The sequence below is a fragment of the Mesoplodon densirostris genome, chromosome 20 (assembly GCF_025265405.1).
Source record: "Mesoplodon densirostris isolate mMesDen1 chromosome 20, mMesDen1 primary haplotype, whole genome shotgun sequence".
In the NCBI taxonomy this organism is placed as follows: domain Eukaryota; kingdom Metazoa; phylum Chordata; class Mammalia; order Artiodactyla; family Ziphiidae; genus Mesoplodon; species Mesoplodon densirostris.
This window is the reverse complement of record NC_082680.1, coordinates 17,147,857-17,160,124: the sequence shown is the minus strand read 5'-3', so window position 1 is coordinate 17,160,124 and position 12,268 is coordinate 17,147,857. Positions and strand designations below refer to the sequence as shown.

Below are 12,268 nucleotides of genomic sequence, written 5' to 3'. Positions count from 1 at the left end.
GCAGCATTTTTTTGTAAAGGAGTTTTTTAAAACAACCAAAGTATCTATAAACAGGAACATAATTTAAACTATGGTGCATCATTACCATGAAATACTTTATAGCTAGAAGCGTGGGGGACATGAAAGGGTATGTTTATTATTTTTATCATTTCCTGTCCTATATGTTCTGTGGTGGTTTAAACTATTTTTTAATGGATTAATTACTTTTGAAAAAAAAGTTCTTTTTGAAATAAAAGAAAACACAGGTGGAGTGGCTGAGTGCAACCCTCATTAATGTCAACTCTCTTCATATGTGGTGCATTTTGGTCTCTCTCTAGTAAACAACCAGCAGAGGCTTGTGGGAAAGAGCTGCTGAAGGATTCTGGGCTCTCCTTGTGTCCGAGGCTCCCAAGGATTCGAAATGTTCACGCCAGCCTGCATTCAGCTTTTAAGGATTCATTACAATTTTAGCTGTTTTCTTTTCACGGCTACTTCTACGGCAGCTACCTACTCCTCCCGACTCCTTCAAAGGGTAGAACAGACTGTGTGTTCCCCCTCTCCGTGGAATGGGTTGCAATTCCGTCCATCTGGTTGTTTTGCCATCTTAGCTCTCTGTTATCAAGCCTATCAGGTAAGTCACAAAGTACTTGCCTCCAGTCTTGGGAGTTTCTGAGGAGTGACTTTATGGTCAGGAGGGCCCTGTTGGAAAGCTTTCACTTCTAGTGATTTCAACAGCTCATTTTAACCGGTAGAGTGAGGGTTCGACCCAGAGACAGGGGTGTCAGACAAAACCTGGATTAAGACTTCCTACCAGTTTGCCTTTGGGCCGCCTCATCCATAAAATGGGGCCGAAACTACCCACACAGCCTCCCTTGTTGTTGATACAAGGAACAAGAAATGCATGTTGAGGGTTTTATGCTCTGTGTGGAACACGGTAAGTTCCTAATTAATGAGTATTACTTTCCAGAAACTGGTGGTAGAATGCAAAATTTAATAAGACGCATTTTTTGCCCTTGAACTCAGGAGAGGCAGGAGAAAGAAGCACAACCAGATTCACCGCTAAATCCTGCATTTTGTTGCAGCTGCTACTATGAAGTATTTGTACTAGGGAAGCGCTTAGCCCAGCCCGGAGCAGGTGAGGTCTGAGCTGAGCCTTGTAGGATGAGCTCGGCCAGGGGTTGGGGGTGGCGAGAGGGCAGGCAGGTGGTGGAAGGAGGAAGGGGACTCGGCGGCAGAGGGGGCAGCGGGAGCCGTGGAGCCCCGCGGGCGCTGGGCCGGGGGCGCTGGGAGCGTGCTGTTGGCGTGACGGGCAGGACCGGGGAGCAGGCGGCGGAGCTGTAGATGCCTCCACCCCCCAGCCCCGGGGCCCGAGAACTCTGTAGCAGGAGCCTTGCTGGAGAGCCTTTGAAGGGTTTTTAGTCGGGTCAGAGTTTTTTGGGAGTTGCATTTGAAGATCAGTCTAATAGCTGGAGAAAGAATGGATTGAGGTGCAAGAAGGAGGGGCAGGGAGACCCACCAGGAGGCTGTGGCCCCTTGCTGATGACAGACGGTAACATCGTGAGCCGGGGCGGGGAGGGAGGGAGGATGGCAAAGTGCGGCGGCCTTGACGCAGAGTCGGCAGGGAGAGCCCGCAGCACGTGGGGGCGTGTGGAGTGAGGGACAGGAGGTGGAGACGGAACCCCAGGCCCCAGCACAAGAGGGAACGCCAAGGTGTCAATTTCTCGGCCTCCGGAGGGGCCCCTGAGGCTCTTGCTTGGATCTGTTTTGTGGCACAGTCCCTCCTGAACGCTTAAATTGAGTCGTATGTAGGGCAATGGGACTTCGGAATAAAAGAGGAAGGAGACATTTCTCCAAAACCTCCGCCAGGCACCGGGGAAGGAGCTGGCCTGCCGTGGGCCCCTCTGAAGGCAGAGCAACGTCCCCACTGAAGCCCCAGGGCTCTCACGTCTCAGCTGCAAGATAGACGCCGTGTCCAGCAGGTACAGGGCTGGGTGCAGAGCCGGGATAACCGAGGGCAGTGGTCTTGTTAGTGAGAGCCAGTGAGAGACCTGCTGGGAATGCAGAGAAATACTTAGGGGGCGCTTTTTACAGAGCATTATGGCTGCACTTGAGCTGGTGGGGAGAGCGCTGGTGACATTTTGGACAGCTACGGTTAAATGTGACCCCCTCAGTACCCGCAGGATTGCGCGGGGCCTGCTTGAAGTTGGTAAATTTCGTGAAACGCCGAGCGTTGGGGGAACTCGATGAGTGGCTGCTGTAATTGACATTTCACCCTCAGCCCTCGCCCTCGCCACCGGGAAAAAGCGCAGCGCTTCACGGCTCCGCCAGGGGGCAGGAGAGGTTACATTACACAGAGAATTTAAAAAAAGAAAGAAAGAAAAAAAATCCCTAAACTTTCCCCCCAAATCTGTTCCTCCTCATGAAACCGAATCCTCCAGCTGCGGCGTCCCAGGCGCCCGCCCCTCGCCCGCCGCCTCCCCTGGCGCCCCTGCCCTCGCCCTGCGCTTTCCGCGCGCCTCGGACCTGCCGTCCCCCGCACCTCTGCCCCACCCCTCGCCCTGAAGATGAAGGTCTGGCTGCTGCTGGGTCTTCTGCTGGCGCACGAAGCGCTGGAGGACGGTGAGTTACTCTGCGTGGGGGACTACCCGGCTTGTGTCCTGACTTGATCCCGGACTGCCCCCCACCCCCCGCCCACCAGCCCTCGTCGTCCTCCAGGTCTTCTTCTAACTTTAGACCTTCTGAGGCCCAGCCCTGGAGCCTCTCCCTATTCCGTGCACCTGCCCCCCCAGGAGGGTCTCCTTGCCTCCCTCTCTCCACCTCCCCTCGGAGCCCCTGGGACGGTGGCAGCTGCTCTGACCCTTAGGATCCCCACCAGAAGCGCTCCTGCGCTCCTGGAAAGCTCTCGGCAGCTGGCAAACGGAACAACCCCAGGCAGCCCCTGGTCCAGCCCCCAGTGTCAACGTGTCTGTCTGGGAGCGGCGGATCGTTTCCACCTCCGCGCGGCGTTCGCCCCGGGTCTCTGCTCGTGAGGGCGGGTGCCACCTAAACTGAGCCTTTTGCAAAATTCGAAGAGTCCTCCTCCCCCACCTGCAGTCCTAGATTCCTTTCATAAACCAGCGTGGGCTTGAATCCTGCGAGATGTGCCTAAGTCTTAGACCAGATATTTCTGGGTATCAGACCTCCAAACGACTCAAAAACCCACAACTGTTACACTTCTTATCTTATTGGAAGGGAGAAGATGAAGGACATGGTTTTATGTGAACCATATGGGGGCCCTTGTGCCGCTGAACTTTTTTGAATGTGTGCCTGTCCTGGGCCCACCCTGTCGTGTAGACTCACAACCACAGGGCCAGACTTTATTGTGTGTGTGTGTGTATTTCTACGTCTATTATCTATATTTCTGTTGGCATTTAATTGGTTGGCTCCATTATTTTTCGATTGGTGTTATTCGTGCAGTATATTTTGTATCTGTTACATCCTGGTATCCTGAAATCTCCCTTGGAATTCTGCTCTGCAGTCACTATTTTTGCTGGTTTTGGTTGAAAAGTAGCTTTTGCTGTTATGCAACCTCCCGCTGGGGCCAGCTCACCCTGGCTCACATCTTTTATCCACTACTCAGTCCTGACCAGTTCCTTTCTTTCCCATGAAACTAGAAGCTTTGGCCAGAAAAAGACCACATTCTGGTTTGCAAAGTCCAAAATGGTTGTGGGACTTGAAGTTGAATGTGAGGCTCCTTAAGCCTAGAGCCTTACTGGGTAAAGTGTAGGCAGTGCTTATCCTGGGGAGGGGCGGGGAGGAACAGGTCCTCTTTGCCTAGAGAGCAGTTGACGTGAGTTCACGGTGTAAAATACAATATTAAATTGCTCCTGGCAGGTTCTCGTATGTGATCGCTGAAGTGATAGAAATGTAGTATTTGGTATCACTTTTTGAATAGAGCAAGAGAGGGTCAGACAAAATAATTTCAAGTGGCCCATTCTCTTGGTTACACAGTTCACCCAAGATGCCTGCCGCAGGGGCTCAGGAGGCAGCCTCAGCCTCTGCCTCCTGAATCTCTCCCAGCTAATGTGTGCCCAGACCATGATTACAAACAGCTGCCTGAATCAATTAGCATCTGTTTGTCAAATGTAATTTATACAAACAGTATAGATTTATGAGACAATCAGAGAAAGTTGAACACAGACTGAATATTTTATAAGAAATAATTGATAAATTTTAGATGTGATAATAGCACTATGGCTTTATTTTTAAAAGTAAAAAGTAAAATATAGAGTATAAACTATTTGTGAATAAAATATTGAACACATAATTAGAAAAGTAAATCTGCTTCAGTAAAGTGTATAAGTTTTTCTAAACCTATTAAGAATGTTTTCTCGGGTTTGAGTTATCACGTGGCTGACTGGGACCAGGAACTGAGAGTGACTTAGGTGGGGTGCCCTTCCAGTGCCAGCCCCTGATTAACAAGTCGGAATATGGTGCATTCCTGGTCATCCCAAAGCACAAACACCAGACACAGGCCCATGACTCAACTTCTCCCACTGCCTTTCACTCTTTCTGCTCACTCCTAGGAGAGGCTTTCTAATAGTAAAAGAATTCCCTGTAAGCATATGCTGGGTGTACATCTGCTCTAACCCAGCAAAGTTTGCCTGGCTTCATTCTAAAATGCTTTAAATTTTTAGAAGGAATGTTATTTCTTCTCGTGAAGAGTGGGAGTTGGAAGGGCATGCCACTCTTGTGGCATGAAAGTGAGGCATGAAAACAGTTAATAAAAGGCCCAAGATGCCACTTAGAGCCAGACGTGGCTCACGGCACCTGATTTTCAGCATTTGTATGGAATACATGCCACTGTGTTTGTTGATACGGTGCTGCTATTTTTACATAAAAGAGTACAACATCACAGGTCCTTACCAGCTTTTGTTATCTACATATTTTTACCCAGTGTTGGGAGCAAATGACGAAGTATAAATATTGATTTGTTACTGCTGTTTTGTCAATCTCACGCCAGACCCTTGATCAATACTAATTTGATCTTCAGTCTAACGTGGGCTTATTTTCCGTCCTGTGAAGGTTCCCTTTCTGGGGAAACTAAAGAGATTCATTATGATGTGAGGGCAAAACAGCCTGATCTCTAAGAAGGTAAGGGGAGTGACACTGAAAATGAGTCCTAACCAGGACTCGGTATCATTATTGTGACTCAATTTATTCCTTGGAAAAAGGATAAAAATTAGTTCAGAAAACCTTATAATGAAAAAATTGTAAAAACTCTCATTGTTCACAAGTGCAAATAATGAATGTTTTGAAGCATTTAGGATCTTGGTCTGTGTGTTTGACACACAAAATCATCTCTGATTCTTAGAGCTGAAAAAGAGGAAAGTTTAGGGGCAACAGAGAGACCGGGCAGTGTGCCAGCCAGAGCAGTGAGAGAAGTTCTGAGGATTGATGGCCGCCCCCGTACAAGGTTGTAAAGCCCTGCCCTTGCGGTGCTCGTAGTCTAATGGAGAGGACAGGTAACAAACAAGTAAAGATAACATTTCAGGAACTGATAAGCGGCGTGAAAAATCAATAATCAGGATGCATTAGTTTCCTAGACCTGCTGTAACCAAGCACAAACTAAGATACTACAAGTTTTAGTTCTCACACGGTTCTGGCGGATAGAAGTCAAATCAAGGTGCCAGCAGGGCTATGCTGCTGCTGAGACCCTGGGCCGAATCCTTCCTTGCCTCTTTCTAGCTTTGGCTGGCGGCCGGCGATTCTCAGTGTTCCTTGGCTTACAGCTGTATCTCCCCAATCTCTGCCTCTGTTGTCACTTGGCCATCTTCTTCCTCTGTGTGTGTCTTCATCTGGCATTTTCCTCTGTGTGTGGGTCTCTGTATAAGGACACCGGCTTATTGGATTAGAGCCCATCCTAATGACCTCATCTTTTTTTAAAAATTTTTATTGGAGTACAGTGTTTCTACTGCACAGCAGAGTGAATCAGCTATACATGGACATATATCCCCCCTTTTTTGGATTTTCTTCCCGTTTAGGTCACCACAGAACATTGAGTAGAGTTCCCTGTGCTATACAGTAGGTTCTCGTTAGTTATCTATTTTATACATAGTATCAATAGTGTATATATGTCAATCCCAATCTCCCACTTCATCCCACCCCCCCTTTCCCCCTTGGTATCCATACCTAATGACCTCATCTGAACTTGATTATGTCTACAAAGATCCTATTTCCAGATAAGGTTACATTCAGCAGTTGCAGGGGCTAGGACTTCAATGTATCTTTTTGGAGATCACAGCTGAACCTGTAAGATAGGATAAGAGCATGGAGAGGGCTGCCGAGGGCAGTGTGCGTGGGGTTTGGATAGGAGGGTCAGAGGCCAGCTGAGAGGGAGGAAGCAGGTGCTGCTTGTCTGAAAGAAGAGCCACGAAGCCAAGGGCATGAGCCTCAAGGTGTCCTGGTGGTCACTGTGGCTGAGGGAGCGTGAGAACTGAGACGGGAGTTGGCAATGCCCTGTCGGGTGTGGGAAGACTTAGGCTTTATTCTAAATTAGATGAAAGTCACTGGAGGGTCTGCAGCGGAGAAGTGCCCATGGTCGAACTTATATTTTCAAAGGTAGGCGTGCTTAGGTAGAAGCCAGGAGCCTGCATAGGGGGCTCTTTCCATAGTCTAGGGGAGGATTGTGGTTGCAGTGGGTGTAGGGGGTAGAGCCTGGGTTCGGGATCTATTTTGAGGGCGAAGCCAAGAGGGTTTGCTGCTGGATTGGACGTGGCTTTGGAAAGAAAGAAGAGAATCCTGTGCGACTCAGAGGTTTATGTTCTGAGCAACTGGGTGAATAGAGTTGCCATTTGCTGATAAAGGGACACCGGGGAAGGAGCTGATTTGAAAGGGCATCTAGAGTTCAGTGTGGACACGTCCAGTTTGAGATGCCCACTAGCCTTCCAAGTGGCAGTGCTGAGTAAGCGACAGAATATTCAGATCTGGATTTAGAGGCAAAGTGAGGACAGGAACAAGGCAGCTCTCAGCATATAAATACTGTTAGTGCCAAGGGGACTGGTGAGGCCACTTAGAGACTGAGGAGTTGCAAGGATTCAGCCCTTTGGACTCAGGCAGGAAAGGAAGATGAGGAAGGCTGCCAAACGGACTGAGAGCCAAGACAGTGCCATGTCCTGGAAGCCAAGCGAATAAAGTGTTTCAAGAGAGTGGTCATTTTGCAGTATATATAAATATGGGATCGTTATGTTGTTCACCTGAAACTAATATGTTAGTTGAGCTATATGGGATCGTTATGTTGTTCACCTGAAACTAATATGTTAGTTGAGCTGTCAATTACATCTCAAAAAAAAAAGTGTGATGAGCTGTGTTCTGATGGATGCTTAAAAAAAAAAGTATCAATCTAAGGTCTTTATCCTGAAATAGAAGTATCTAATCTTAGAAGTTGCTCTCATAAGAAAATGATACTTTAAGCAATGATATTGAGGGTATTTTGGAGTGGGGTTCCAGCGGGGGTAGGGAAAAGAGGCTCTCATCCTGCTACGTTTTTACCTCCCTACTGTCTGCTTTCTCAACTTCTCATATTTGTTCTTGGAAAAGTATATGTGTTCCTATGGGGTGTTTCATGAGGAACGGAAAAACGAGAGTCAGGTGTCCCAGTCTATACAACTGCTTAGGGGAAGCCCTGAGCTACCCAGCACATTTATAGTGCGGATATTTAGATGCTGCTCTCAGGTCAGATCTTTCCCCTTAACTGCCCATGGAGAGAAAAAAGCGAACAGCTTCAGGTCTTTGATGTGAATGCCTGTGTTTCCAGGGAATCCGCATCTAAGCAGCTGTCAGTGATTCTTCTAATGAATTTATTTTCTCCTCCCACACAGTCTGATAGAATTAGAGAGGTTAATAGTCAGGTCAGCTTTATTGAATAAGCTTTGATTACAATCAATCCTCAGCTGATGCTGAAGAATTACAGCCCTTTGCCCTAGATACTTCTGGTTGTGCAGCATTTACCCATTCATTTTGGAGATGTTTTTTTGACCCGCATCTCTTCACTTGGGGATTGTAATGTATGCCTTGGAAAAGCATCTCCAGCCCTTCCAGGAAGGTTGTGCCCTCATTCCGGGCATCAAGTTCTGTTTGACTTGGAACTCCTTGTCAAAGCCTGTGACCTACCAAACAAAGAAACCACTTAGATAATGGTGCTGTGCCTGAGATTCATGCAGATAAAGTGAAAATGCTGATCTTGAGTGAATTGAAAGCAACAAGACGAACCAGAAGAGACTCTAGATCTGGTTTTTCACTGCCGCCTTAGTAACCTTGGGTGAGCTACTTGGCATCTGTGGTCTCAACTTTTCACCTGTAAATTAGGAAAAATAATGAGCTGCTTTACCTCCATCACAAGTTTATCATGGAGATCACCCTGAGACATTACGAGACAACCACAAAACAAGCAGCACCTCGCTCACGCTTACTTACTGTGGGTCAGACACTGGTCTCAGTGTCTTAAACATATTAACTCGTTTAATCCCCACAGCAATCCATGAGATCGTCATTATTACCATATAATTCTCAATCTACAGATGAGGAAAGTAAGAGGGAGGGTAACTTCCCAAGGTCACACAGTAAGTCAACAATGACCTCAGGACCTAAAGTCTGTAATGACATTTAATGGTGTGTGAATTTTGTCATTTATTTCTCTAAAATATACGGTGCCATAATCTCAAAAATGCAATGGTAATGGACTTTCACTTTTGTATATCTACACTGTAAATTCTTATACTTTTTTAGGCCTTTGGAAAATAACTAATTTACTTAGTTAGCCTGAAGAGTCATTCTTTGACAAAGATAGACATGGGATTTGGGAGTCGCTCGGTCCTAGGACTTGTCCGTGGGACCACTGGTCCGGCTCTTTGGACTGTGTGTTGTCACTGTCAAACCATGGACCAGTTCCACGGTCAAGCAGCTGGACCGACTGATGGGCCTATTTGGTCAAAAGGTCAAATGATTTTTCAGGGATGAGAACACCTATTTGAAGGCGTAATATCCATAACTAGTTAATCGAATATTGCTGGGTAGCATCAGCACATGGGTTCTGAGAGCTTAGGATCAGGTAGACTGCATGGGCTGCCTAAATTCCCTAGGATTTACAGGCAGTTGAGGTCATTTCCAATAGCTTGAATTCCTGTTCATGATGAAGAAAAAACACCACATTTAGACATCAGTCCAGAGGTCCATGACTCTCACAGGCATAGTTTGACCAAAATGCTTGCAGGGCACAGGTGACTCAGACAGCATCATGGTAGGCTTTTAATTTCTGCCTTAAGAAAAAGACAGTGACTTTTACCTATTGTAACAGTGAGGCTTATGCTTCACAATTGGTGTTGCTGGATTAGAATACTTCTGTGGGTCTAATATGTTCCCAACGATTGCAGTGCTTTTCCTTCTGGGAGGTTGCGGAAATGTGTGCATGGGCACCCCGCCCACCCCCATCTGTCATTAGGACCCCGGGCATAAATAAACCAAATGTGCAGGGTCTGGGGAAGTCTTGACAAACGGCAGGTATTGGGACTCGCCTTGGAGACTAGGGCTCAAGGGCACAGTCCTGCTCCCTGGAAGGACTGAGAAAGCTCAGCAGGGCCCATGACCCAGAGGAACCAGAGTAGAGGAAGGATGGGAGATAAGAAGAGACTCAGACCCAGGGAAAGGAAAGGTCACAGATGGACCTGGAGTCATGGAAAGGCTCGCGGGGCTCAGGCGCGACGCAGCCACACCCAAAGGAAGGCCGCGTGCCAAGGACTTGCTGTTGATACTGAGCTCACAATGGGGTTGGTTCCAGAGTCTGGGCAGGGCTGAACCAAGAGTGGAGGCCAAATGGCTCCTGTTTCAAAGGGCAACACTCAGAAGAAGCCAAGTTCATCATTACACAGTTGAGTCCACGTCAGCTGAGTTTTGGGTACAAATCATCAGACGGTGGCTCCATGAAATGCTCACCAACTGCACACACACCATGTGAACAGCCCAGATCAAGACAGAGCGGTCCTGGTAGCCCCTCTCCTGTCCCCTCCTGGTCATCCCCAGCCCTCGTAGGAAAACCACCGCCTGCCTCCTCACCTCAGAGAGTCAGACCTGAAGTTTCTAAAAAATCAAGTTTCTAACATTTATAGATCAGGAAACCTGCATTTCTGCCACCCTGTGAGAAATCAGATCCTGTAACCCTGGACACTCGCTCCCTCCAGGCAGCTGTCCCTTTGGGAGGGCGTGGCCTCTCCAGGCCCACCTGGCTCACCTCAATTTGTCACCAGCCTGGTCTGCTGGTGTGAGAGCTTGCAACACTTGCTTTTTTCTGTCATTTGATCCCAATTTCAGTGTCTCTGTACTCTTGACCACCCGAGCCCTTTATACACCAAGGTAACATTAGATAAATAAATACGAACATCAAAGAGGGAAAAATTTTTTCTCCTGATTTATCACATTTCCCCATTTTATACAAATGCCCTGTAATTCCCTCAACTGGTCAAGATTTGTGTAGTTATCTATTCAAAATATCTACAGGCTGTTGATCCTCATGTAGTGAAATGGGGGTGAGGAGACCTGAGTTTTACTTTCACATCCTGTCACTAGCCAGCTTTGTGCAGTTTAACTTTTAAGGCCTCCTTTATTATTTTCTAAAAGGTATAACATGAGGACCTTAAATGATCTCTCAGGATCTTGTAAGTTTGGACGTTTTATAATTCTGTGGGCTTATAGCAAGGTCACTTTGGAGCTGATGCAGACAGTGGAGCAAATGAATTGCCAAGTCTCCTCCTCTTTGCTGGGTGGACACAGCATATGGCCATGCGGGCTGGGTGGACAGCTGAGATTTCTGGAAGCCAGAGGTATTCCAAGGGCAGGGCAGCATTGTCTGTAGAGAAGGGAAAAACAGCAGTAAGAAAATGGACTTAAAGGTCATCAGTTCTTACCACCATTTGCCAGCAATTCTCAACGATGTTGGTGATAAAATACTCCTCCCCCCAATGTATTTTGTTGGCTAAATTCTAAACCTTTGCTAAAGTTACCCCTGAGTTTTAATAATGTGTATGTATGCTTTAAATGAACACAGGGTTAGTACTTACTTCTTACTAAGCCATGGATGTTGTCCACCCTGACACACATAGGCGCCACAGTACGTACTCATTTGGGAGAAAGTTTGTGATGGTTTGAAATCTTCTGAGTGTGCTTGCAGTGTAGTCTGTGTCTCCACTCCCTGGAGACTACATATTCCTGGGTTTAAACAATTGGTTCAAAATAAACAACGGCAGCACTGAGATGGCAAGGACCAGAAACAGACCTTGAGAGGCTTCAGGTCCACCATTCTGGGTACCACCTTAGAGCTGGTGAGACTGAGTGTGAACCACAAGAAAAAGTTGTTTTGTTTGGGAAGTGTGAATGTCAGTTCATACGTGCAATATTTTGCTGAGTTTGAACAAAATCTTGGAAGCTGAAATTGATTCCCTTTCAGTTACTAATTGGTTTAAAGCTAAAGAATGAACCAAGAAAATAATGATTATTCCTGAAAATAACTTTGACACAGGAGGAGAGGGATATGAAAAACGATCTGTTTCAGGGGTTGAAGACTCTGGGTATGTTAACCACCAAAGTCTGTTGTTCTCTCCTCATGTTTGTACCAGTTACTGGTCAACATCCTCCCAAGAACAAGCATCCAAAGGAGCCCGGAGAGAACAGAATCAAGCCTACCAACAAAAAGGTGAAACCCAAAATTCCTAAAATAAAGGACAGGGACTCCGCTGATTCAACACCAAAGACAAAGTCTATAATGATGCAAATGATAAATAAAGGTCGCTTTCAGAAACCCGCTGCAACCCTGAGTCTGATGGCAGGGCAAACTCTAGAGCTTCGATGTAAAGGGAATAAAATCAGATGGAGCTATCCTGCCTACCTTGACACCTTTAAGGACACCCGCCTCAGGTAAGCCTTTTCTTTTACTTGTGTTGGGTCAAGGATTTGGTTTCATACCCTTGCTTAATATCACATTGTGTCTGACATCTACCATTTTACTTTAGCAGATTATAAAAATGGAAGCTCATTGAGCAGAAGCCATTGGTTTTATTGCTTCACCCAGTTAAAAAAAAATTATCGCAAATCCTACCAACATTGTTTAAACAGTGAACTGTTAAAGGGAGCTGTATGACAGATAATTAAAACTGTGATGTATAGAGGTAGAGATTTAAGAATTCATACTGTAAAAAATAATGGACTCAATGCTTTGTCATTTTTTAAGTAATTGTAATGAAAACTGACTAATGGGAGATTC

The 12,268-nt window shown here is 46.6% G+C and overlaps 1 protein-coding gene across 1 annotated transcript in view; it reads left to right on the top strand.

Moving 5' to 3' along the window:
• Positions 1 to 2,376: 2,376 nt before the first annotated feature.
• The window catches only part of PDGFRL (platelet derived growth factor receptor like), a 47,301-nt gene continuing 37,409 nt past the window's right edge, over positions 2,377 to 12,268 (top strand). Inside the window, exons 1-2 of the mRNA XM_060085983.1 lie at positions 2,377 to 2,598; positions 11,625 to 11,922. Coding sequence (XP_059941966.1) covers positions 2,544 to 2,598; positions 11,625 to 11,922 — 353 coding nt within the window. The 5' untranslated portion in view covers positions 2,377 to 2,543. The remainder of the gene's footprint in view (positions 2,599 to 11,624; positions 11,923 to 12,268) is intronic.